Source organism: Vigna unguiculata, chromosome 6 (genome assembly GCF_004118075.2).
Source record: "Vigna unguiculata cultivar IT97K-499-35 chromosome 6, ASM411807v1, whole genome shotgun sequence".
Lineage (NCBI taxonomy): Eukaryota > Viridiplantae > Streptophyta > Magnoliopsida > Fabales > Fabaceae > Vigna > Vigna unguiculata.
In genome coordinates, this window is record NC_040284.1 from 26,266,472 (window position 1) to 26,293,689 (window position 27,218).

The window sequence follows — 27,218 nt, forward strand, 5'->3', positions numbered from 1 at the left end:
TTATATATATATATATATATATATAGCAACTTGAGTGCCAGAATGCAATGTAATAAGAGGTATATGTTTATTTAATAATCATAGATCATATAGATAATAAATATTTTGTGTGAGCAACACTAGTTTATAACAACAAGAAACTTTGCGCTCATAGTATATCATGATACAACATTTTGTTTAGTAGATTTTCATGATATTTTTCCTCCACTTTGTGTCACCAAAAATAATATCCAATTTACATTAATATATCATTCAATAATCTCAAGAAATTGGACATATTGCCATAACTAGAAAAAACACAAGTAATATTATCACTAGATAGCAAAATAGTATTAGAGGTATATTTTCACTCACTTCAAAATATATAACTAATAATTTTTTTTTATATTAAGAGGTATGTTAACCATTGCAAGATAACCCACACACTTTAAAATATTTTAAATGTGGTTCTTTTTTCTTTCGTAACTCATAAAAAGTTTATCACAACCTTTTGTAAGGAATTCAATTTGAGGATATGACAAATAGAATATAAAGTCTTGCCCTATATAATTTTAGGCAAAGACAAGTCAAAATTTGAAGCATAACATTTACCATATCAAATAAAAAAAAAAACGTTCACTACACCATTAGATTAACACTAAATATGTTATTTAATGAATAATACCATGAGTTTTACACAAAAACACTCATTTATAAAGACATGTATTAGCATTTCTAAATACATATATATTCATCTCTTCCCTTTTTAATTAATTTTGTATATACAAAAAATTTCATAATTTGAATGGTCTCTAACCAAATTTCTCAACTTCTCAACAATTGTAATAATAGTATGTCATGTAGCATAACTTTCAACATTTGTAATAACCAAAGAAAAAGTACTAAATATTTTATTACAAGATAAAAGTACTTAATTCAAACAAGTCATCACAAATATATCATCTACCAACCAAAGGACATGTCTATAATTAATAATTTATTGTAATAAAAAATCACTTCATAAATTCTAAATTCGGAAACATGAAAAACTTATTTTTAAACAAATAAGATAATTTCTAGAAGAGAAGTTTAATTTTACTTGATCATCCCCTCAATTTCTAATATGAAGATAAGATTCTTTTCTTTATTAGCACACACATAATTATAAGCATGATTTGAAATAAAATATTCATTTTAATTTCATGATATAAAAAATATTTTTAAATTCATAAATCTGATAATTTCTTATCAGTCATTTTTTTTCATATAAATATCAAGCTAAACTTTTTTTTTCTTTTGCAAATGCATAGTTTTGTTCAAGTGTTTTCCATAACACAGTAGTAATTTTAGTATAACAAATTTTTTATAATTATTTTCATACAAAACAATTAAAATATATACATGATATATAACATCTTTATCAATGGTAAGAGTAGAAGATGTTAAGGCATAAATTAATATAATGGAAAAACATTAGCTTTAGACATTTACAAAAAAAAAATTATCTGGTGAGTTAAAATTTCACTTATCTATAATTTCATTTATTGTTACCAATAGGAGTAGAACAATTATACACATAAACTTTTAGGCTTAGTTGAAGCTTATTTAATTATAATAATATCAAACACATTAGTAAATAACAAGTGCTTTCAGTCTTCCCTTTTATATTGTCTTTAATTTTAGAAATGAATACAGATGAGTAATCAAAAATAGAAATAATAAGAATTTTCTCTCTAAGAATGTTAGAAAATGATTACCCAAATAATATTATTGATAATAAAATTATTATAATAATAATTATTAGAACAATAATAATATTGACTTGTATATTAATCAAAGAATATTAATCAAAGGTCCAATAATTATAATAACAATAAGAGATAATAAAAAATAGATGAGGAAAGGATAGAAAAAGTCTGGGTTGAGGCATGCATGATGCTATCTTTAGAGAGAAAACGTCCTCACTGCACAGGACAATACAAATACACAATACACAATCATATGTGTTTCAAATCATATGTATTTCTCTCCCAAAATACAACAACCCGTCAAATTGATCGAGTGCAGAAAGGATCTCCGAACCTTATGAACATCAATGTCTTAAAGATAATATAAAGAAGAAAAGAGGAACACTTCGGAGAAAACTCTAGTGTTTGTGGTTGTTTTGTTGTGTCTTTATCCATGCATGCCTAGGTGGTATTTATAGGTAGAAAAAGAAAACACAAGAGTAAATTGTAATAAAAATATAGTCATTAACCATAAATCACATTAACCCATCAAATTTAAAGTTTATGAAAACTTCAATAACAATAGAATTTTTATTTTAATTATTTATTTTTTAAATTATAATAAAACATTTCCAACAATCTATATATAACTTAGTCTTGTTTTGTGAGGTTTAAATACATTATATTGGTCCAATTTTCTTAAATTTTGTTCCCTATAGTATTTGTTTTTTAAGATGTTAAAAGAGTACTAATTTTTGTAAATTATGGCCAATTTAGTCTTTTTCCTAGACATTGTTTAAACCGTTAATGGAACGTGAACACTAACGGTCACGTGTTAGTGTTATTTTGTGATCTTTAAAATTTTTTAAATATTTTTTATTTTTATTTTTATTTTTTTAATTTAATTTAATTTTTTTATTTTAAAAAATGTTATATATATATATATATATATATACTTATTTATTTATATTATTTGAAAATTTTTGCTTAATTATAAATGCAAATCAGCTAAAATACATATATATATATATATATATATATATATATATAAATTGTAGCAAACAACTCAGCTTATAAATGTCTGTTTGTGTGATTACAAGGCACAATTCTATTCCAAACGACACTATATAAACACATCAGCTACATTCAAAATAAGCATTTTATAAAGCCTTAGTACTAAATATTTCAAAATGATATGGAATGCTGAAACTGAGTACTTCTAGCTCCCTTCTTGGAGAAGAAGATAAACAAGCATCGATGAGTTTTTTTCATAACCATGAATCAGAACATGAGCAGCTGAAAATGAGACATATTCAACAATTAATTACACCTAAGCATAATATTTCTATAACCAAAATGAATATATATGTTTTACATGAGAAGAACAAAAGAAGAAAACTCACCTGTTATTTTTTACTATACCGTAGGTATAACCTTGGAGTCCCATGAATTTGACGTAGAATATCCATCCCAAGGATGCCAATCTAGAACTCGTGCAACCTCAACTTCGTCACCTTTTTTCTCTGCATTACTTTTACTAACCAATCCATGAATCCCTTCTAATTCAAACGTGATCTCTTTCATAGTTGGACGTTTCTTTCCTTTCAACTCTAAGCATCTACTTGCAAGATTAGCAACAGCAATGATCTCTCCCTTCTCTGCTTCTTTCACAACTCTTTTGTCAATAATCTCAAACAGATTGTCCTCCTCCAGACACTCAACAAAATATGATGCTAAACTCTTGAACTCTCCAGAAGTCGTTGGTGATATTGGTTTTTGTCCTGTTAAAAGTTCAGCAAGAACTACTCCAAAACTGTACACATCACTTTTCTCTGTAAATTGACTGGTGTGAAAATATTCAGGATCCAAATAACCAAAAGTACCTTGAACAACTGTTGTAAGATGAGTAGCTTCAACAGAAATTACCCTGGATGTTCCAAAATCTGCAATTTTTGCCCTATACTTTTCATCCAATAGTATATTTGTGGATTTGATATCTCTATGATAAATGGGTTTAGATGCAACTGAATGCAGGTAAAATAGAGCTCCTGCAATTTCAGTGGCAATTCTCAAACACATCTCCCATGTCATTGGTAACAACTCCTTGTTCTGGTCATGCAAATACTCAAAGAGATTACCATTAGGAATGAATTCGTACACAAGTAGAGGAATTTCTGTCTCCAAACAACATCCTAGTAACCTAACCACATTTCTATTGTTGATTTGTGAGAGAATGACAAACTCATTGATGAACTCTTCGACATTTCCTTCCACCTTAAACTTTTTAACTGCAACAATTCTACCATCTACTAGCATTCCTTTGTAAACGGTACCTTGCCCTCCCTTTCCAACAATTCTATCCATGTTAAAGTTGTCAGTGGCTTTCTCTAAATCGTCTAAGCTAAAGTGAAAACTTTTGTCTACATTAGCTTCATTGGATGACATTCTTTGTTGCAACAACAAACCGCCATTCTTTTTGAAGAACTTCTGTTTACGTTTCTCTATCACTCTCTTCCTTACAACCTTATACAACAACCATAGACCAACGAGAAAAATCACAGATCCCAGACTTGAGGAAACTCCTACACAATTTTTTCACAATTAATAAATTCATGGATTGTAATTTGTCCATTACAAAAGTTGTTGTGTATGCATCTATGCTACTATAACAAAACGAAAATTCACAGGGATGTGGTTAACGATCTAGAAAATACAAAAAACTATGTAATCATAACTATTTTGCATAATAAAAATAAATGAATTTCTATCACAACAAAATTACCTTACATAAGTTAATTTGCAGAAACCCTTTTTTAGTTTTCTTGTGCTATAATTAGAACATCTTACTAGTCTAAATCTATATTTATATGTAGTCTTGATAACTGCCTAATACGTACCTACTATAGCCCACTTCTTCGTTTGACTGTGATTGTAATAACCTGGGATGGCTGAAACATCAGAAACCAAGTTAGATTATTTAACTTACATGTATCTCTTTAGGTAAAGTTGAACTTATGAGACTGCATGAAATTAATTAATTTGACAGCAAAAGTTGAACTGTATGCATATAATTAACAACGATGAAACAAAAACATGAGCAATGTTAAATACAATATAGTTGTAGCCAAAAAAGTAGCATGCAGATCAATTATTTTATAAAACAGTGGCACTATAGAAGAGTGTAAATAAAAGTTACTGCATAGAGATCACACCAGTGCAGCCTCCTGAAACGTAGGGATTGCCATAGAAGCCTTCTAAGCAGTCGCATCTCCAACCAGAGCTTGTGTTTTGCGAAGATCCAACATTATTAGAGCGATTACAAGTGACATAATCTTGTTGACAAACAAGTCTCTCTAGATAAACACTCTTTGTATTCAGATTTGTTGTGTCTTGAAATGAAACACTACATGGTCCTTTTATAGGCCTTTGGACATTACCCTTCAACTACATTCATTAAATATAACTACTACCAAACTCACAATTAATACAACAACTTCTAACTACCCACCTTCCAACTACCAACTACACACCTTCCAACTACCAACTACACACATTTAAGTTTACCTAACAAAATCCCCCCATAAACTTAAATGCTCTTCTTGTCCTTCATTCCAAGTATCATCTTGTTGTTCTCAAACAGAGAGGATGACAGCGGCTTTGTAAACATATCTGCAGCTTGTGCACGACTTTCAACGTGCTCCAACTCTACATTTCCTTCTTTCACTTGTTCTCGGATGAAGTGAAATCGAACATCAATGTGTTTGCTTCTCTCATGATTGACCGGGTTCTTTGCCAATTCAATGGCCGACTTGTTATCAACTCGGATCACAGTCCCCTTTTCTTGCTTCAATTCCAGTTTGCTCAGAAGGTTTCTAAGCCAAACTGCATGGCAGACACTCCAGGATGCTGCAACGTACTCTGCTTCACATGTTGACAGTGTTACAATGGGCTGTTTCTTTGAAAGCCAGGTGAACGCTGTGCTCCCCATGAAGAATACATATCCAGACGTGCTTTTCCGGTCATCAACATCTCCACACCAATCACTGTCTGAGTAGCCGACTAGTCGGTAATCATCTGTCCTGGTATACATCAGACCAAGTGACACAGTTCCTCTCACATACCTTAAAATTCTCTTTAGGACCTTCCAATGAGTATACCTTGGTTCCTCCATATACCGACTTGCTATTCCAACACTCAGCATTAAATCTGGTCTGGTATTTGTAAGATACCTGAGACTTCCAATCAGACTTCGGTATTTGCTCGCATCAACTCGGTCTCCATCTGTATACTTAGAAAGTTTTGTGCCTGGTTCCATAGGGGTGGAAACCGGGTTGCAACTCGTCATCTTGAACTTCTTTAAGACATCCTCAGCATACCTTTCCTGCGACACAAAGATACCGTCCTTCCCTTGAATGACTTCCAAACCAAGGAAATACTTCATAAGACCTAAGTCGGTCATCTCGAACTCCTTCTTCATCACTTCTTTAAATGCTTCAATTAGCTCAGCATTATTCCCCGTGAAGATAAGATCATCGACATAGAGGGCAATGAACATCACATCTTCTCCTTTCTTCTTTATGTAAAGAGCATGTTCATAAGGGCACTGCTCATACCCATTCTTCTTGAAGTAAGTGTCGATTCTTTCATTCCATGCTCGTGGAGCTTGCTTCAGGCCATAAAGTGCCTTCTTCAATCTCAACACTTTCTTCTCTTCGCCTCTTCGCATGTATCCAAGTGGCTGTTCAACATATACTTCCTCCTCCAAGACTCCATTCAGAAATGCTGACTTCACATCCATCTGCAAGATTGTCCATCTGTGTTGAGCTGCTAAGGAAATCAACAACCTGATTGTTTCCATCCTCGTCACTGGAGCGAATACTTCATCATAGTCTATTCCTTCCTTCTGCTTGTACCCCTTCACTACGAGTCGAGCTTTGTATCGCTTAACTTCTCCTTCAGCATTTGTTTTCTTCTTGTACACCCACTTTACGCCAATAGGCCGAGCTCCTTTGGGCAAATCGGTTAGCTCCCACGTGTTGTTGCGTTCGATTGCTCCGATCTCTTCATTCATTGCAATTTGCCACTTCTCCTCCTGCACGGCCTCTTCAAAGTTCAAGTCTTCCGAATCTGCCAAGAAACATACAACATGTACTTCGTCAGTCGAGTTGTATATGTCTTGCAAGCTTCGTGCTCTAGGCTGTAGAGGTTCATCTTCTTCATCAGAAGTCTCATGATCTCTCACAGCTGGTGGTGTATCTACTTCCAAACTTCTAGACTCCTTCTCCGAGTTGTTCCACTTCCACTCGCTCTCTTCATCAACTTGAACATCTCGGCTCATAATCACCTTCTTTGTTATTGGGTTGAACAACCTATACGCCTTGGTTTTTTCATCGTACCCAATAAACACGTACTTCTTGCTCCGATCTTCAAGTTTGGTCCTTTGTTGAGCTGGAACATGACCATAAGCAATGCTGCCAAACACTTTGAGGTGAGACACACTCGGCTTTCTTCCACTCCAGACTTCTTGTGGTGTCTGTTCGTTCAACTTAGCATGTGGACATCTATTTTGCACATAGATGGCACATTGCACTGCTTCCGCCCAGAACTCCTTAGGCAAGTTCTTGCTTTTCAACATTGTACGAACCATGTCAAGTATGGTTCGATTTTTCCTCTCAGCTACTCCATTCTGTTGGGGTGAGTATGGTGCTGTCAGAAATCTTCTTATTCCTTGCTCCTCACAATACTTCATGAGCTCGGATGAGATGAACTCGCCTCCTCGGTCAGACCTAACAGATTTGATAGGCATGCCGGTCTCCTTTTCAACCATTGCTTTGAACCTTTTAAACACTTGGAACACCTCGGATTTCTTCTTCAAAAAATACACCCATGTTTTTCTTGAAAAATCATCTATGAAAGAAATGAAATACCTTTTCCCACTGAAAGATTCAGGGGTAATTGGTCCACAAATGTCTGTGTGAATTAATCCGAGTTGTTCCTTTGCCCGGTACTCGGCAGTCCTCGGAAATGAGGTCCTTGGATGCTTCCCGAGCACGCACTCTTCACAAAATTTCTTTTCAAACTCCACCGTCGGGAGTCCTCGCACCATCTCCTTTTTCACCAACTCGACTAGTCCACCAAAATGCAAGTGGCCAAACCGGAAGTGCCACATCATAGCTTCATCCTTCACGTCAAGTTTCAAGCACCTCTCTTGGACTATTTTTAGGTCCAGCTTGTACATCCTGTTCTTCTTCATCTCTACTCGAGCAATCAATCGATCTGACTTATCTTTCAAGTATAGTACTCGATCTTTCATCAGAACCGAGTAGCCTTTCTCCATCAGCTGGCCCATGCTCAATATATTGCTCTTGAGATCGGGTACATAGTACACATCTCTGATTTCTCCAACTTGGTTGTTCTTTTGTAGGTACCAGATTGTACCCCGACCTTTTACTGCCACCTTTGATGCATCTCCAAATGATACGTGTCCAGCGTCAACTTTGGTGAGCTCCTTAAAAAGATTCTCGTCCCCACACATGTGGTTGCTTGCTCCTGTATCAAGGTACCAAACTGAGTTGTCAGAACAACTCGGACTTAGCTCGGCACCTGATCTCCTGGACATCATCAATATTCCTTCTTCCTCAGCGTCCTCAGAAAGGAAGTTTGTTTCCTTCTTGCTTTCAGATCGGCAGTCCTTCGCGAAATGTCCAACCTTCCCACAATTGTAACATTTGACTCCTGAGTAGCAGTCTTTAGCAAAATGACCGTACTTACCACATTTGAAGCACTCAACTCCTGAGTTGTTCGACTGACCTCCTCGGCCTCTACCACCACGACCTCCACCTTGTCCTCGGCCACGCCAGTTTTGTTGGCCGACCTGTTCTTGACTTCTTTCATATCCTCCTCTGTCTCTACCACCTCGGCCTCGAGTGTTCTGAGTATAAGGAACCTTCTTCTCCCTAATGGTTGCCTTTGCTTGGAGTGCTTGATCAAGGGACTCCTCCTTCTTCTTCCTTCTCCGCTGCTCATGCGCTTCAAGCGACCCAGCAAGCTCTTCCACCGAGAGCGTTGTCAAGTCCTTTGATTCCTCTATTGCGCAAACTATATTCTCGAAGTCGTCGGTTAACGACCTCAAGATTTTCTCCACCACTCGGCAAGCGGGCAGCGTCTCTCCATTTCTACCGAGCTGATTCGTTACGGTCTCAACTCGGGAGACGTACTCGGCAACCCCTTCATCTTCCTTTATCCTCATCCTTTCAAGCTCGCCTCTGAGAGTTTGAAGCCGAACTTGCTTCACACGGTTATCCCCTTTGTATGCCTTTTCCAGAATATCCCACGCTTCTTTTGAAGACGTAGCATTTGCTATCTTCTCAAAGCCGGACTCATCAACAGCTCGGTACAGCACGTACAAAGCCGTTTTGTCTTTTGCTCGTGTTGTTTTTAACGTAGCAATCTGGGCTATCGTCATTTCTCCAACATCCTCTGGTTCTTGGTGCCCATTTTCGACCACCTCCCATACTTCTTGGGAACCAAGGAGAGCCTTCATTTGCAGACTCCAGTTATCATAGCTGACGCCTTTTGATAACTTCGGCAGGGGCATGCTGTTAGCTAAGCTGGCCATCTCTATCAAACTCTCTAACTCACTCAAACACTCAGGCTCTCAAGCTCTGATGCCAATTTGTTGACAAACAAGTCTCTCTAGATAAACACTCTTTGTATTCAGATTTGTTGTGTCTTGAAATGAAACACTACATGGTCCTTTTATAGGCCTTTGGACATTACCCTTCAACTACATTCATTAAATATAACTACTACCAAACTCACAATTAATACAACAACTTCTAACTACCCACCTTCCAACTACCAACTACACACCCTCCAACTACCAACTACACACATTTAAGTTTACCTAACAAATCTGATTCTGAAAGGAGTTGATGGGTAGAATTGTCAAGCATGTGGTCCAAAATCTCCCACTCAAGCATTGCAGGAGTATAATCCCTATTAAGCCTATACGCATCTTGCCGGTACGAGTATAGATATCCGATGAACGCATAACTACACCGTTCACTCGCTGTATTATTGTTTTCGATGTTAAAATCTTCAAGTGTTGCGTTATATTCTGAAAGATACTTGGGCAGTAAAGTCTCACAGCAGTACCTGCCACTGCAACTATCTCCTCTTACCAAGTTGAAGTTATCGTTGACTTCATCTGTGTCATCACAAATGGACACACAACACGCAACAATGGACCCATTGGACTGCAAAAATGCAAGGTTGTTGCAACCAACGCCCACAAACCTATTGAATTTATGGGAATACACAAAAGGGCTTCCTCTCAGGTTTATTACTTCTGCCTTCACTTTTCTTCTTGGGCAGTTCCAATGGAAGATTGGATTCATGATATAAACCCTATGCAAGGCAACGGCTATGACCTCCAGATTTAAAGACTTTAGGTAGGGTTTTTGACCGTCGGAAGTTTCTCTGCATTCTACTTCAAACCACTTGTCAAGGTAGCATTTGGGATCTTTCATTCCAAAAGGGTAAGAGATGTCAACACCTCCACATCTGAAACTACACCCAGGTTTTGCTATAATATGCCCTTCTGTAGAATCTGGCAGTCCTGAATATGGCGGTTTTTTTGTAAATGTGGGTCGTTTTGAACGAGTAATTATAAATATGGGTCCGTTGAAAAGTTTTTTTTTCAAATATGGGTCATGTCGTCAGGGGAGAGGACGACAATCTTGAAGAAATCGTCCTCCAAACTACCGGTTTCAACTTTTTTTTTTTTTCTTTTTTTTTTTAATTAAAACCGTTAGGGGGAAGACCGGCTTCTGCACTGAAGTCGTCAGGCAGAAGACCGGTTTCTACCCAACATTACTGCCTCCACCTCCACCAACACCACCTATGCTACCACTTCCACCAGCACCAACATTTCCACCAGCAGCCACACCACTGCCTATATTACCTCCTCCACTTACTCCACCACCTCCCGCACCTACACTTCCTCCTCCACCTCCACCAACATTTCCATCTCCAGCTGCACCACCACCAACACCTACCCCACCTCCTGCACCTACGCTACCTGTTCCACCTACACCAACATTTCCACCTCTTCCTGAACCACCACCTATGTTGCCTCCTCCTCCAACATTACTGCTTCCACCTGCACCTCCGCCTCCTATACCACCACCTATGCTACCTCTTCCACCTGCACCAACATTCCCATCACCACCTATGTTACCTCCTCCACCTACACCAACACTTCCACCTCCTCCACCACCAACTACACCACCACAGAAACCGGTCTTCTGCCTGACGACTTCAGTGCAGAAGCCGGTCTCCCCCCTAACGGTTTTAATTTAAAAGAAAAAAAAAAAAAAAAGTTGAAACCGGTAGTTTGGAGGAAAACTTCTTCAAGATTGTCGTCCTCCCCCCTGACGACATGACCCATATTTGCAAAAAACTTTTCAACGGACCCATATTTACAATTACTCGTTCAAAACGACCCACATTTACAAAAAAGCCGAATATGGCACTGCAGAAAATGCCAGAGCATATATAGGCAATGTTATGAGCATGGCGATAATGACAATGATCATGAGAAATAGTATTTGCATAATCATTGTGGCTAAACAGTGATCTCAATATCTATTCCAGATAATTAGAAGAAGCGTATATTTATGCAGATCTTAAGATAGCTATGCTTAATGAATTTTTAACTATTTCATTGATCTGCTGGATGTCAAACTTTGTCTTCCAGTAATACGTGAAGGACTAGTGTTTCGTTCTTTTCTTTTTCATTTAATTGAGCAATCGTTTGAACATATATAAAAATATTTTTTTTTTTGCAACTAACAAAGAACCCTATGTTATCTTCTTTGGAATAGTATTTTATCATATTACATAATAAATGTTAAACTATTGCGTTTGCTTCTCGATCCGCACACAAGTGGAGAATTATTATTTGTAATATTCGTATTATCCAAGTAACTTATTCTTTAGGAAAGTTCATTTAATATAAAATCATATTCAAAATTTTGGCAGAGGATAAATGGAGAGGTTTGAATAATTCTCCATTGCCTGCAGCGGTGAGCTCTACGAAGACATGATGGGTAAAATTCCCATACCGCCAAGATGTCAATATCTATGTATAACTTGGTCTTGTTTTTATTAATATATATCAAACAATAATACTCATTTATTAGCGCAATTGACTAAGGAAAAATAAATATCCAAAAGATTTTAGCAATACAGTGAACTTGTAATTGTTGGTATATAATTACATATATATTCAACATTGATGCACTACTTCTCTTGTCACCATTTGAATTTGAATCATTTAATTCCTCATCTCCGTCTAAAAACTGATCATTTCCACTTTATTCATCATCATTGATATGAAAATTGATCAACAATTGTAATTTTCATTGACTCAGGGCATTTGTACTAACATAAATGTTTCATCTTTCGGAGTGACACATGGTTCCAAAAATTAATTCTAAAACTTTTGTTCTAAAAATCATGTTTCAAAATTTCTGAAAACAAGGTTCCAAAATTATTGCACAGGTAATCCATGAGCTTTTTTATGAAAGGTAAAATGGCTATTATAAAATTAAGGAGGTGAAGCTAGAAATTATGGGGTGCAGGAATAAAAAGCCTGTTGTGCTTTGCTTGGGGAGCATTGCAAAGCCTCTGGGTCATCAGGTCCAATTATTGTAGTGGGCCTTTGTTGTATGATATGGGCCTTTTGTTTATTAATTAGGAGGGTCTTTCTTCCTACACCTCCAAGCATTTCTTCTGCACCTCCAAAAAATCTTAAAATTCCCAAAATACCCTTTGACCATTTAAAGAAACGCACAGACATCACACCCCCAAAAATACTTCCGGATGTCGACTTCCGGAAGTCAAAATATATGACTTCCGGAAGTCAAAAATCATCACCGGAAGTCGACTTCCGGAAGTCAAAAATCATCACCGGAAGTCGACTTCCGGAAATCAAAAATCATCACCGGAAGTCGACTTTCGAAAATCAAAAATCATCACCGGAAGTCGACTTCCGGAAGTCAAAAAAAATTACGGAAGTCGACTTCCCTATATAAAAAGAAAATATATTTTATTTTATTTAATTTTTTAAAATACGTATACAAAATTATAAAACATTTAAATTTAAAAAGATTACTTTAAAAAATAAAAAAATAATAAATAATAAAATTACTAAATAAAAAATTAAAAAACAAAATTAAAAAATAATTTAAATTCAAATAATAAAACTTTAAATAATTTAAAAATGAAAATATATATATATATATATATATAAAACGGAAGTCGGACTTCCGTATATATATACAAACGGAAGTCAAAATCCGTTTATATATATATACCGGAAGTCGACTTCCGTGTATATATATATATATATTTTTTTTTTCATTTTTTTAATTTTAAAGTTTTGTTATTAATAACATTTTAAAACTTTTTTAATTATATATCTTTTTATATTTTTAAATTTAAATTTATTTTTATATAATTTATTAAAAGTTTAATAAAAATAAAAAATAATTAAAAAACCATATTTAAAATAATATATATAAATAATGACATTTAAAATAAAAAAAACGAATATATATATATATATATATATATATATATATATTTGTATATATTTTCTTTTTTATTGTTTTTAATTTAAAGTTTTATTATTTTAAAATGAATTTAAATATTAAATAAAATTAAATGAAGCAGAATTTTTTTATTTTTTGTTTTTGTAATTTAAAGTTTAATATTATTTTAATTTTACTTATTTTTATTTTTATATTTATATTTATTTAATGTTTATATTTTTATTTTTATATTTATATTTATTTAATATTATTTAAAGTTAAAAAATACAAATTCTAAAATAAATTAAAAATGTTAAAAAAAAAAAAAATTTACCTTACGGAAGTCGAAGAATTTTTCTTTGCCTTTCCGGAAGTCAAATATTTTTTAACTTCCGGAAGTCGACTTCCGAAAATTTTTTTTGACTTCCGGAAGTCGACTTCCGGTGATACATTTTGACTTTCGGAGGTCATTTTTGACTTCCGAAAATCGACTTCCGGTGATATATTTTGACTTCCGGAAGTCGACATAATTTTGGGGGTGTGGTGTTTGCAGATTTTCTTAAATGGTCAAAGGGTTTTTTGGGAATTTAAAAAAAGTTTGGAGGTGTAGAAGAAATTTTGGAGGTGCAGGAAGAAAGACCCAATTAGGAATGAGGTAAATTAAATTTAGGTATAGTGAGATCCGTAAGACATAAATGTGAGGTAGGGAGAATTTTTGAGTAGATTCCTAAAAAATGCAGAAATATAAAAAAAGATGAATGAGAGAAAGGTGAGTGAATAAGGCATATGCGAGGAAGATCCTTTACTCCACTTTCCCTATGACCTACAAAACCCACTAACATCTTTACCTCACTTCACCTTTTTGCTACCATTCTTCTCTTCCACTTCAACATGAATCCCAAGTTTCCATGGCATCAACGGAACAAAAGGAACAAGGATGTTCTTCATGTTCATTAGTTCTTCTAAGCCTTCACCTTCAAGGGCAACCAACGATCCTTTGGCAATGTTTTCTGTTTTTTTTCTCTTATGTTGTTTATTGCTCTGTACATGTTTCTCAGTAACATGTTTTCACTGCTAATGCTCAAAACTTCTTCCTCTTAAACTCTGCCGTTGCTGTCTAGTCCTTTCAATATTCTTTTCAGGTCCTTTTACTTTTATAATTGCTTGTTTAGTCTGACTAGGCAAAAGTTCTAACTTCATGGATTCCTGGCTAAATACTTTACGGATTAAGTAATTAGTGTTCACACGATTTGTTCACTGAGAAATTGTTTTAGTTTAAACCATTCATTATTTTAATCTTAATTTTTCTAAGTATTTTGAATTTTAAATCAATTATCATAAATGGACTGCATAACCCGCACTTACTTTTTAAGTGCGAAGAACTAATCCTATGAATTATGATAAAACTCAACACAATATCACATAATTTAATAATTCAGAGAAAGAAAGGATTTAATCTTCACGTGCTACAAAGCTCTTCCTTCAGCGGAGAGGAAAATTAAATTAACCAATAATTAACAATTTTAATTTATCACAAAAGCTACACAGTTATCCATTACAATCAAAATTTATGATGATAATGATGACGTCAATTTGATTATAAATATTGCAATTCAATGCAGTCGACTAATTAATAAATGTATTTGTATTTATATTAAATGTAAAAACTTTTATTATTTTACTCAAACTAGGATGATAAAATATTCGAACGGTGAATATTTTGCTTTTAAAATACATCGATAATTATTGATTTTAAAATTTTAAAATATTAAAGTAATATATTTTTAATACTTAATCTAGGACGGTACAAAAATTCAACGGAGAAGAAACTCGGGAGTATTTAACTAATTTTTCAACTATGGTATGAGTTTTCTTTACTCGCATATTAAAGAACGAATATCATTGTACACGCGCATGTATGGGTTATTCACACAAATTATGTTAATATTTTATATTAAAATAACTATCATTTTTAATTAAAAATTTATATCAATAAAATATTTTGAATGAACTCACTTTCTCTTTTAAGGTTTTCAAAATTAAAAGAAGTATATTAAATTTTTAAAAAGGAAAATATTACTATTTTTTATTTTTGTTTTAATTGATGTAGTTCACTTGTTTGTTTTTTTATTATGTTTTAAATAGAAAAAATTAGTCAGGTTTATGTTATTTAAATTAAATGAGCTAATTTATATTTTATTATATGTTGATTAAAATTATTCTTGTGGTTCTTTTAATACTCATACATGTATGTGAATATCAACAATTTTTTTTAATTTTTAAATGTCAAAGAAAATATGATTATAAATAGAAAAATTATATTTTAATAAAATTTTAATAATGTTCACGTGGCGGCATCTCTGGATAAAAGAAAAGTTTTGTGTAACTTAAAAAAAGAAAAAATTTAATATGAATTGAAAAAAAGAGTTTGTCAAATAAAACAAATTGTCAAATTATCATTATTCAATTATAAGGATGTGTTTTATACAAACAATTCATAAGAGCATCTATGTCTCACACAAGTCACTTAACTTAAGTAATAATTAACGTTAATTAGCCATATGTACAGTACACTTAACACTCTAATACAAACCAAACCGTGCCACCTGTATAATGTTCCGTTAATGATTTAAACGGCGTTACAGAAAATGATCAAATAAAACGAATTACGAAAATGAGGACCATTTTAAACATTCGGTCAAAATGGGGACCATTTTAAACATTCTGTCAAACTGAGGACCATCCGCAAAAAACATTATGAAAATGAGACTAAAAAGGTATTTAAGCCTAATAATAATAATGATAGTGAATAGTAATAGTTATTATTATAATCAACTATTATTATAATAATAATCTATAACAATATATAAAAGGGATCCCTCTTTTTATGTCCACTATTCATTTTCCAATTTTATCCTTAATTATTATTTTAAAAATTAATTATTTTATAATTATTTTTTTAACGATTTTTTAAATCTTTTTTATTTTGACCGTTATTTTAAAAACTTTTTTTAAACAGTTATTTTATTTAACAATTATTTTAATATTTATTATATATATGTTCAAAATAAATATTATTGATCTTATAAAAATTAAAATGCGGATACACAGGCGCTATCGCCTGTGTGTTCGCTAATAATAATAATAATAATAATAATAATGATATATTGTTATCGTCTGTGTGTTCGTTAATAATAATAATAATAATAATAATAATAATATATTAAAAATAGTTATAATAATAATACATTCATAAAAATAATTATAGTTGATAATAATAATAATAATTATTATTATAATTATAATTAATAATACAATAAAAAAAAGTATAATTAATAATAATTATAGTTAATAATAATGATAATAATAATAATAATTATAGTTAATAATAATTGATAATGATATAATTATAGTTTATAATAATAGAAGTTGATAATAACAGTAATCGTTATTGTTACAATAATTATATAGTTCTTAATAATTATAATTATAATAATTATAGTTGTTAATAGTATAATATTTTTGAAACGATAATTTTATAAATTAAATATGATAGTAGAAATATTTTACAAGTGGCATTTTTGTAAATTAATAAAGTTGATAGGCAAAATGATAGAAAAACTAATAGAATAGACATGTATCAATCGAATTAGATGAGCATTTTTGATATTTCAAGTTTTTTTAAAATATGTTTGTATGAAAAATCCTTTTAGAAACATAAAATAAAATCTTATATTATATATTTTTCATAATCAGTTTTTTATCATAACTTATTTACGGTGAATTTCATTTTTTGATAATAACGTTTCAGTTATAATTCAATTAATAAGTTCAAAAATTTTAACTATTGATGTACATTTTTATATTGACAAATTAGTTTTTTCTTTAAATATGTTTGATATTTTGTATAGTTCTAATTACATTAAATTAATGTATTTATTTTATTACATTAATAACAATAATATATATATATATATATATATATATATATATTATGAATATATATATTTATATATATTATGTTACTTTTTCAAAATTATTCCTTAAGCATGTCATTGATAATATGAAGAACATGTTGATTATTTTGTAAGAAAATAATAAAAATTATTAAAGGAAAAGAAAAACCGTTCAACAATCTTTGTTTAAAGGAAAGTATAAAACTATAATTTTTCTTTTATTACCTTTGTTATCTTCCTTAAGCATTTTCCATATTTATAAATTTATATATCTTTGACCTTGTAGGGAAATTGACCAGAATATTTATTATTTTTTTAATTGTATGACATGTGATACAGAATATTTATAATAATATGTCTCATATTATTATAATAGTTGAAAAAATTATTTGACACACTTTTATAGTTATTTGAAAGAGATAATTTTCAGTTCTTGTACTATATAAATTAAACTCTCCGTCGTCACGAAATCACAAACCCTAACAATGGCGAAAACTTGTTTGGTTTATCTGAGTGCTGCTTTTCTTCTCCTAACGCTATCCACTTCGTTGGCAGCACCATCGTCAAACCCCTCACTCTATGACAATTTCCTTCGCTGCCTCACACAACAAACAAAATCCTCAACTTCACTCTCCAACATAGTCATCGCCCAAAACAACCCAGCCTTCCCCACCGTCCTCCAAAACTACATCCGAAACGCACGTTTCAACAACTCCCAAACACTAAAGCCGTTACTCATCGTCACTCCCCTCCAAGAATCGCACGTCCAGGGTGCTGTAATATGCGCCAAAGCCGCAAACGTTCAACTCAAAATCAGGAGTGGAGGCCATGATTACCAGGGTATCTCCTACATCTCCGACAAACCCTTTATCATTCTCGACATGTTCAATCTTCGTGCAATTAAGGTGGACATAGCAAACCAGGTCGCTGTGGTCCAAGTTGGCACCACGTTGGGAGAACTTTATTATGGGATCTGGAAGAATAGTAAAGTCCATGGCTTCCCTGCGGGGGTGTGTCCCACAGTTGGTGTCGGCGGCACTGTCAGTGGAGGAGGGTACGGTAACATGTTGAGAAAATATGGCTTATCTGTCGACAATATTATTGACGCTCAAATTGTGGATGTCAAAGGGAATCTTCTGAACAGAAAATCCATGGGGGAGGATCTGTTTTGGGCGATTAGAGGGGGTGGAGGAGCGAGTTTTGGTGTGGTGGTGTCGTATACGGCTAAGCTAGTTCCTGTGCCGGAAACTGTTACCGTTTTCCGCGTTGCGAAGACTTTGGAAACGAATGTGACTTCCACAGACCTTGTGGTGCAGTGGCAGCAGGTGGCTCCAACCACTGATGACCGGCTTTTCATGAGGCTCTTACTGCAGCCAGTGAGTTCCGATGTCGTGAAGGGAGCAAAGACGGTTAGAGCGACGGTTGTGGCTTTGTTCCTGGGAGGCGCGGATGAGGTTGTGTCGATTTTGGGGAAGGAGTTTCCGCTTCTTGGATTGAAGAAGGAGGATTGTATGGAGGTGAGATGGATTGATTCTGTTCTGTGGTGGGACGATGATGAGAGTTTGAAAAACGGTGAGAAACCTGAAGCCCTACTGAATCGGGATGTGAACTCTGCTAGTTTTCTGAAAAGAAAATCCGACTATGTTGAGAAAGCGATTTCAAGAGAGGGGTTGGTGTCGATATTCAAGAAGATGATTGAGTTGGGGAAGGTGGGGCTTGTCTTCAACCCTTACGGAGGGAAAATGGGTGAGATTCCGTCTGATGCGACACCGTTTCCCCACCGTAAAGGGAACCTGTTCAAGATTCAGTATTCTGTGAGCTGGAAGGATCCTTCGGCCGGTGCGGCTGAGAATTTCACGAATCAGGCTAAGATGCTTTACAGTTACATGACCCCTTTTGTGTCTACGAATCCCCGAAGGGCTTATCTGAATTATAGAGACCTTGATATTGGAGTGAACCACTTTGGTAAGAATAGCTTTGAAGAAGGAGAGGTTTATGGGAGGAAGTTCTTCAATCAAAATTTTGATAGGCTGGTGAACATTAAGACCAAAGTGGATCCTGAAAACTTTTTCAGGAATGAACAGAGTATTCCGGTACATTCAACCAAACCATAGAAATCACAATCTGAAGAATATTGCTTTACTTAGGGCATCTCTTCAGAATGTCATATATGTATTTTTTATTTTTTTTTTATAGACAACAGAACAGAAGCTTATGATATTTTGTTCAAAATAAAGACAAGAGGTGTTGTGTTTATTACACACATATTTTGTTCGCTGTATTATGTCATTTTTGTATTTTCAGCTATAAAGAATTGCTTTTCTTCAAGTCTTAAATCTCTCATTTCTTTTTTTTTTTTGGAAAAAATCCGCAATGTATCTCGTTCTTCTATATTTTCTTATTCATCTTTTAACATAAATTTAACATATTTTACTCTAAAATAATAAATATATGGTGTATAATTTTAATTAAATAAAAAGTTTAATCATTTTATCAGATTTTAATTACATTATAATAATTATAAAATTCAATTCTGACATGTAAACAATGTTATATTAATTTTCTTTCATATAAAGTTTATCGACGAATTTGGATTTGCTGAGTTTTCTGTGTTGTTTTTGTGCTGTGTCTTCATAATACACTGATTATCACTAATTTTGACGTTTTAAAATATATTAAAAAAATATTTAAAACACCAATATAATGTATTTTTAATGTTCACTAGAAGACAGCACAAAATAATCATTAGAGAATTTTGACTCGTTTATCGACTTCTTTTATCTCAATTGAGTCTATCATATAGTTGAATTTGGATAAATAAATTAAAAAATTTCTTATTAATTTAAAAGAAAAATCACTTTTTAACAAATTTTTGTTGACAAACTTTTTATAATGCACACATGATCACATCTTAGAAAATGAAAGAAAGATGTGATGTTACTTGAATAAAGAAGGAAACAATTTAATACGTTGAAAAACAAATTTTGTCAAATTTTATAAAAAAATAAAAGTTTTCAAAGAATTATAATCTATAAAAAGATGTGATGATCCCATAATTAAAGAAATAAAATTAAATATGAGGAGAAAGTTTATTAAATATTAGGATCATGATATTTTTGTTATTACGGGTGTGAAGTTCGAAATGTTTGACATGTTATTCAAAGATTGACCTATTATTATAAAAAGGAAAAATTAATGTTTATCTTAAAAGAAAAATGTATAAGTTATTTGAAGAATATGTTAAAATAAATTTAGAATCATCAAATATAGTATTTTGAATTATCAAATTTATATCAATTAATATATATATATATATATATATATATATATATATATATATATATATATATATATATATTAGCCGATATGTTCTTGTCGGTATATGTATATTAATATGATAATTTTTTCGTCATGTTTACTTCGATAATTTAAAAATTAAGTATGTTGATGAAAAAAACTAAAAAATTTTATTTTTCTTTAAATTATGTGAATTGACCCATTTAATTCATCTATACATATAATCCATCAATTCATAGTATCTTTTAAAAAGATTACTAGTTTTCAAATAAGAAAAAAAAACTATAGATTACATTTTCTTTAAATTAAATGCAACTTACTCATATTGGATTGATTAAGATTTAATTTTTGAAAACTCACTAGTAATTAAGTCAGAATAGTAATTAAGTCATAATAGATTGGCCTGCTAAATAACCAATGGACCACGTCAGACTACACTAATAACTCGTTTTGAAAATCCAATAAATAGTGGACAATTTGTAGTATGCTGACAAAGAATGTAAACAATTTTAGAAATATAAAAGTAATTTTTTGCATTGACAATTACAAAAACAATGTTTTTGTATATATGAAATGTTAACTGTGATTGTATTTGATATTATAAAAAAAATTATCAATTATATAAATTTCTTGCAATTATGGTAGCTCTTTCTTATTATCTCAATTTTATAACAATTTTTTTATAAACTTGTACGATAATAACAATAATAAATTTTATATAATCTTAAATAGTAATATGTCAATAGTAAAAATATAACATAATTTAGATAATTTTCATTTATCTCAACTCTCATAGTTAATGGTGAGTTTCTTTGCAAGTTGAAAATTTTAAACTTTTTTTGCCATTAGGTAATTGTTTTCCAATAAACATTTTTTTCGTCTGTCTTGTTTTCTGATATTCATATTTTTATATATGTATATTACACAAAAGGAATTTTGAACCTATTGTGTTATGGGATTTTTCTCAATTCTCAAATTTAATATCCTCGGTTTGAGGAGGTATATTGAATTTTAATTGAAATTTAAATTTGTCGTTCCTAACTACCTTGATGTGACATTATACATTCATAATTTATTTTAACCGATATTTAAATCTATTTGCATCACTTATATCCGTCTATTTCAATATTCACAAATATTATCATTACGAAAAAGTATATTAAAATTCCAACACATTAATTAGAGATGAAATAATTTTATGATATATAAGTGCAAAACAACCTTATCTTGCTGGATCAAAACTTCAAAACTATAATATAAAATTCATATATTCATGTATGTATATAAAATAAAAGTAATTTTAAACGTATTGTTATATGTTATTGGATTTTATCTCAAACTGAATGTTCTCAATGTTCTCAATGTGAAAAAGGTATATTGAATTTTAATCAAAATTTGGATCATGTCGGACTACCTTCATAATTTATAATTTATTTTAATCAAAATTTGAATGTAAATTGATTTAAAAATATAAAAAAAATGAAAAAATAGAAAATGAGAAAAATCACCTAAAAATGACAAAATTCCAGTCTGTTATAAAATTCAGTTTTTAAAAAATTATTTTCCTTATAAATATTATCATTAGGGTATGAGAAATTCCACACATAATTAAAACTAACATCTATGATATATAAGTGCAAACAAACTTTTTCTTACTAAGTCAAAACTTAATACTTAATGAGTGTAATATGTTAAAATTTTCAAAAACTATAAAATAATTTTATTTGTATTTAACTTATATAATAAGGTGAAGCTCCATATTTTTATTGAAATAATTGACAAGTGAGAGAAAATAAATATAGAAAAGATCAGCATTATTGATGACTAGCGTAACACAGGCGCTATCGCGCCTATGTATTTTTTAAATATGCGTGATATTATATTAGTAGGTGATAATATTATAATGTTATTAAGTTAATATATATATTAAAATTATATTTATTAAAAATAAAGTGAAATATATCAGAACAAATAAAAAAATAACCATTAATAAATAAAGAAGAAGAGAAGAAGTAGAGACAAACGTTTCGTGGTCGTGACAAAATTTTAATAAATTATTATATTTAAAAGGTAAAATTGATATTTTGAAAAGTGGACATAAAAAGAAAAATCTTCTTTATATATTGTTATAGATAATTGAGCTTGCGCTTACGTAGGAACTTTGCACTGCAGGTTCTAAGTCCGAACTTTTTTAAGATTCCATATGTGGAGAAGGATAAAAGTCAAGCAAAGGTGAAGAAATGGTCAATTATATAGTTTACTTTTTATGGCTTACGAGGTTCCCTGCAAAGTTTCTACAAAACGTTACATAATTAGTTAAGGTTCAGATAAGCATAGTAAAATCTTTGTTCTAACTGTGAGGCTGATAGAGAGCTCATACATTTCCACCAATTCTCCTTCTATTTTTATTATTTTCTATCTTCTATTCTTCTGTGTTTCTATAGATACCTTGGTTTGTGTAGGCATGTGTCCATGACAATAAAGACAACAATGACAATTACAGTGGGAAATTGTTTTGGTAGTTATGTTCTTCTTCTAACTGTCATCACTTTGTCGGTGATAGAAGCAGCAGATCCTGCAGTTCACGACACTTTCCTCAAATGCCTCACAGAGAACACAAAAACCGCTTCAGGGGAACTCTCCAAGATAGTCTTCGCCCAAAACAACCCCTCCTTCACCACCGTCCTCCAAAAGTTCGCTCGAAACAAGCGTTTCGTGACGGCCATGACGCCAAAGCCAGTACTCATCTTCACTCCCCTCGAAGAATCACACGTGCAGGGCGCCGTAATCTGCGCCAAAACCGCCAAACTTGAAATAAGAATCCGAAGCGGTGGCCATGATTACGCGGGTATTTCCTACGTCTCCAAGCAAACCTTTATGGTCCTCGACATGTCCAAGCTTAACGCGATCACCATCGACGTTAAAAATGAGGTTGCAGTGGTCCAACCCGGAGCCACCACGGGAGAACTTTATTATAGGATCTGGGAGAAGAGTAAAGTTCATGGCTTCTCCTCGGCGGTGTGTCCCACTGTTGGGCTCGGTGGGCATATCAGCGGAGGAGGGTACGGTAACATGTTGAGAAGTTTTGGTTTAACAGTGGACAATGTGATTGACGCGAAAATTGTTGATGTGAAAGGAAATCTTCTTGATAAAAAAGGCATGGGAGAAGATCTGTTCTGGGCGATTAGAGGAGGCGGAGGAGCGAGTTTTGGAGTGGTAGTGTCGTTTACCATTAAGCTTCTTCCTGTGCCTGAAAAGGTTACAATTTTTCGCAGTGAGAGGAGTTGGGATAGTAAGACCGCTGACTTTGTGTTGGGGTGGCAGAAGGTTGCATCAGTGACCGACAAGAGACTTTTCATGAGGTTAATGTTGCTGCCAGAACAGAAAACCTTAAAAGCCACTATTGTGGCTTTGTTTCTGGGAGGGGCTGATGAGGTTGTGTCGCTTTTGGGGAAGGAGTTTCCCCTTCTGGAGTTGAAGAAGGAGAATTGCAGTGAGGTGAGTTGGATAGAATCTGTTATGTGGTGGAACGATCCCAAGAGTTTAGAAAATGGTGACAAACCTGAGACCCTATTGGATCGGAAACCGAACACCGGTATTTTCCTGAAAAGAAAATCTGATTTTGTTGAGAAGGGTATTTCAAAAGAGGGTTGGGAAACGATATTCAAGAGCGTAGTTGAGTTAGGGGAAACGGGGATTCATTTCAACCCTTACGGAGGGAAAATGGACGAGATTGCTCCTGATGCGACGCCGTTTCCTCACCGTAAGGGGAACATGTTCAAGCTTCAGTACAATGTGAACTGGGTTGATCCTTCGATTGACGCTGATAAGAATTACACGAAACAGGCTAAGAAGCTGTTCAATGTGATGACACCCTATGTTTCAAAGAATCCCAGACGAGCCTTCTTCTGCTACAGGGACATTAATACAGGAGTGAACACCTTTGGTCAAAATAGTTACAAGGAAGGAGAGGTTTATGGGACCAAGTACTTCGGTTCTAATTTTGAGAGGCTCGTTAAGGTTAAGACTGCGGTTGATCCTCAAAACTTCTTCAGGAATGAACAGAGCATCCCTGTGCTTAATGCCAATGTATCCATGCACTCCTTGTATATATCTTATCACGTATAAAGTTTTTATTTATTTTTCATTTTTTTGTACTTAATATCCCAATTTCTTTTTTGTATTTTATTAAATCTTAATATAGAATGTGAAAATTCATTTTCATTTTCACATATATTATTTGTAAACAATTGTAACTAATTCTACCAATTATTTTACTACATATATGCACTGACATCTAAATTAATGATACACATTAACTTTCTCATACCAAATTTTGTTATTTTAAATTCTTAACGAAATTCTTTATTAATAGCAATTCCTGCGAAACCATCTATCAAACATAAAACATTTTCTATTCGATATCAACTCGATTACTGCTACCAACAAACATCTGGAAAACTACAAGGTGAATGCATATTTCATCCATCTGGTTCTTCGCATCATAATTTAGGGATACTCTGTTCATTTCTGAAATAGTTTTCGGGGTCAATCTCAGTTTTAATCTTCACCAATCTATAGAAGTTGTTATGGAAATACTTAATACCATAAACCTCTCCTTCGCGGTAACTATTGTTATCATGATGATTGATACCAATGTCAAGGTCCCTGTAGTTCAGAAAAGCTCTCCTTGGATTTTTGGACACAAAGGGGGTCATATAACTGTGTAACCTTCTAATCTGTGTTGTGAAGTTCTTGTCTGAAGCGTATCCCGGTTCATTCCAATTAACAGAATATTCAATTTTGAACAGATTTCCTGCACGGTGAGGAAATGCTGTAGCATCTGCTGAAATCTCATTCATTCTTCCACCATATGGGTTGAAAACTATACTTGTTTCTCCCAATTCAATCATCCTTTTCCATACCCATTCTAACTCATCTTTGGAAATTGGAGTCGTCACATAATCAGATTTTCTTCTGAGGAACTTTGCTGAGTTGAGCTTTCTGTTAAGTAGAGCATTTGGGTGGGTACCATTTCGAAAACTAGCCCACCAAAGTGCAGATTCAATCCAACTCATTTCGATGCAATTCTCTCTGTTTAGACCCAAACTTGAAAATTCCTTGTCCAAAAGCGACACAAGCTCATCTGCTCCTCCTAGAAACAAAGTCACAACCTGAGCTCTAATAGTTCTGTGCCTCCCTCCAACGTTGGAATTCACAGGCTGCAACTCCAGTCTCATGAAAAGCCTTTCGTCCGTGTGTGGTGCAACCTGTTGCCACTGGACAACAAGATCAGTGGCATTTTGGTCCAAAGTTTTCTCAACTCGAAAAACAGTAACAACTTCTGGCACAGGAACCAATTTAATAGTGTATGATAATATGACTCCAAAACTTGCTCCTCCACCTCCTCTAATGGCCCAGAATAGTTCTTCCCCCATAGACTCCTTGTTGAGAATCCTACCTTTGACATCAACAATCTGAGCATCGATGATGTGATCGATAGATAACCCATATTTTCTCATCATGTTGCCATACCCTCCTCCACTAAAATGACCACCAACACCAACCGTGGGACAAACACCTGCAGGAAAGCCATGAACATCACTCTCCTCCCATATCCTATAATAAACTTCTCCAAGCGTGGCACCGGCTTGGACCACAGCAACACCTTTTTCCACATCCACTGTGATGTTGCGGAAGTTGAACATGTCAAGCATGATGAAAGGTTCGTCGGAGATGTATGAGAGACCCTCAAAGTCATGGCCACCGCTTCTTGTCTTGAGTTGAATATCGATGCTTTTGGCACAAATCACTGCTGTTTGGACATGGTATTCTTGCAATGGTGTGACAATGATTAAGGGTTTTGGTGTAGAGCTGGTGTTCAACCGGGCGTTACGAATGTATGCACGGAGAAGGGAAGTATATGATGCGTTGGTTTGAGCAAACACTATACCAGAGATGTTGGTAGAGTGAATATTGTTTCTTAGACAATCAACAAAAGCTCCATATACTGAGTCTGTCAGGGAAGCACACGAGGCGTGTGAAAGCAAAAGAACAATAACAAAAGGAAGCATGGAAGCCATGGAAATAGCCAAAGGACTTGGCTTTTCCATGGTGGTGTTTCATACGTTTCTGAAGTGTAGGTGAAATGAAATAGTACAGGCTAAGTATGGCTGTATCGAAAGGGACACAAAGTTAGGATTTGGAAGGCATTAGAACAAGGTATTAAATGTTTGAATAGTTTTTTTAGCATCACTGTTTCATAATTTTTGACGATGAAATTTTGTGACCATACATTTCTGGAGGGAAACTAGCGAGTGATGAAGATTCATCTTTAAGCTTTGCCGTTTTGTTCAGCCGGCGCATGCAGAACAAGCTGGTTAAAATATTCCTTAGCTGAAGTTTAACAACAACTAAAAAACACAGGGAACCTGAACGTTTATATACTGCAATCTATTACATTTTATTGGGAGCTATTGAAGTCGTTTTCTCGTATATTTATAACAATTTCATGCACCAAGTACACAGGACTGTTGGAATTGCTGCCAAATTCTAGAAGAATATATAATAGAATGCCGCAGGAAAATACTTGAAATAGCTAGAAAATGTCCAAGTTATATTGTTGCTTACACCTCTTAATAAACCTCTGCCAAATGTGCAAT

At 33.3% G+C, this 27,218-nt stretch overlaps 5 protein-coding genes across 5 annotated transcripts; 2 read left to right on the forward strand and 3 right to left on the reverse strand.

Moving 5' to 3' along the window:
* Positions 1 to 2,830: 2,830 nt before the first annotated feature.
* LOC114188563 (wall-associated receptor kinase-like 10) lies at positions 2,831 to 10,396 on the reverse strand (the record flags this gene model as incomplete). The annotated part of the gene is made up of 5 exons (XM_028077137.1): positions 2,831 to 3,002; positions 3,110 to 4,288; positions 4,604 to 4,654; positions 4,919 to 5,038; positions 9,613 to 10,396. Coding segments are annotated over 4 exons (2,121 nt in total), but the record flags the coding sequence as incomplete, so codon positions are not given.
* A 174-nt stretch (positions 10,397 to 10,570) lies between these two features.
* Positions 10,571 to 11,329, reverse strand: LOC114188564 (glycine-rich protein 23-like). Its single transcript, XM_028077138.1, has 2 exons — positions 11,223 to 11,329; positions 10,571 to 11,051 (listed from the first exon to the last, which is right to left on the reverse strand). Exons 1-2 carry the CDS (start codon positions 11,327 to 11,329, stop codon positions 10,571 to 10,573), a joined length of 588 nt encoding a protein of 195 aa, XP_027932939.1.
* Positions 11,330 to 17,744: 6,415 nt separating this feature from the next.
* Positions 17,745 to 19,384, forward strand: LOC114186616 (berberine bridge enzyme-like 21). Its single transcript, XM_028074571.1, has one exon. It carries the CDS (start codon positions 17,745 to 17,747, stop codon positions 19,371 to 19,373), a length of 1,629 nt encoding a protein of 542 aa, XP_027930372.1. The 3' UTR covers positions 19,374 to 19,384.
* A 3,662-nt stretch (positions 19,385 to 23,046) lies between these two features.
* On the forward strand, positions 23,047 to 24,745 carry LOC114189122 (berberine bridge enzyme-like 21). The gene has a single exon (XM_028077828.1). It carries the CDS (start codon positions 23,047 to 23,049, stop codon positions 24,682 to 24,684), a length of 1,638 nt encoding a protein of 545 aa, XP_027933629.1. The 3' UTR covers positions 24,685 to 24,745.
* Positions 24,746 to 25,058: 313 nt separating this feature from the next.
* LOC114188565 (berberine bridge enzyme-like 21) lies at positions 25,059 to 26,669 on the reverse strand. The gene has a single exon (XM_028077139.1). The coding sequence runs from the start codon at positions 26,667 to 26,669 to the stop codon at positions 25,059 to 25,061; it is 1,611 nt and encodes a 536-aa protein (XP_027932940.1).
* Positions 26,670 to 27,218: the final 549 nt, after the last annotated feature.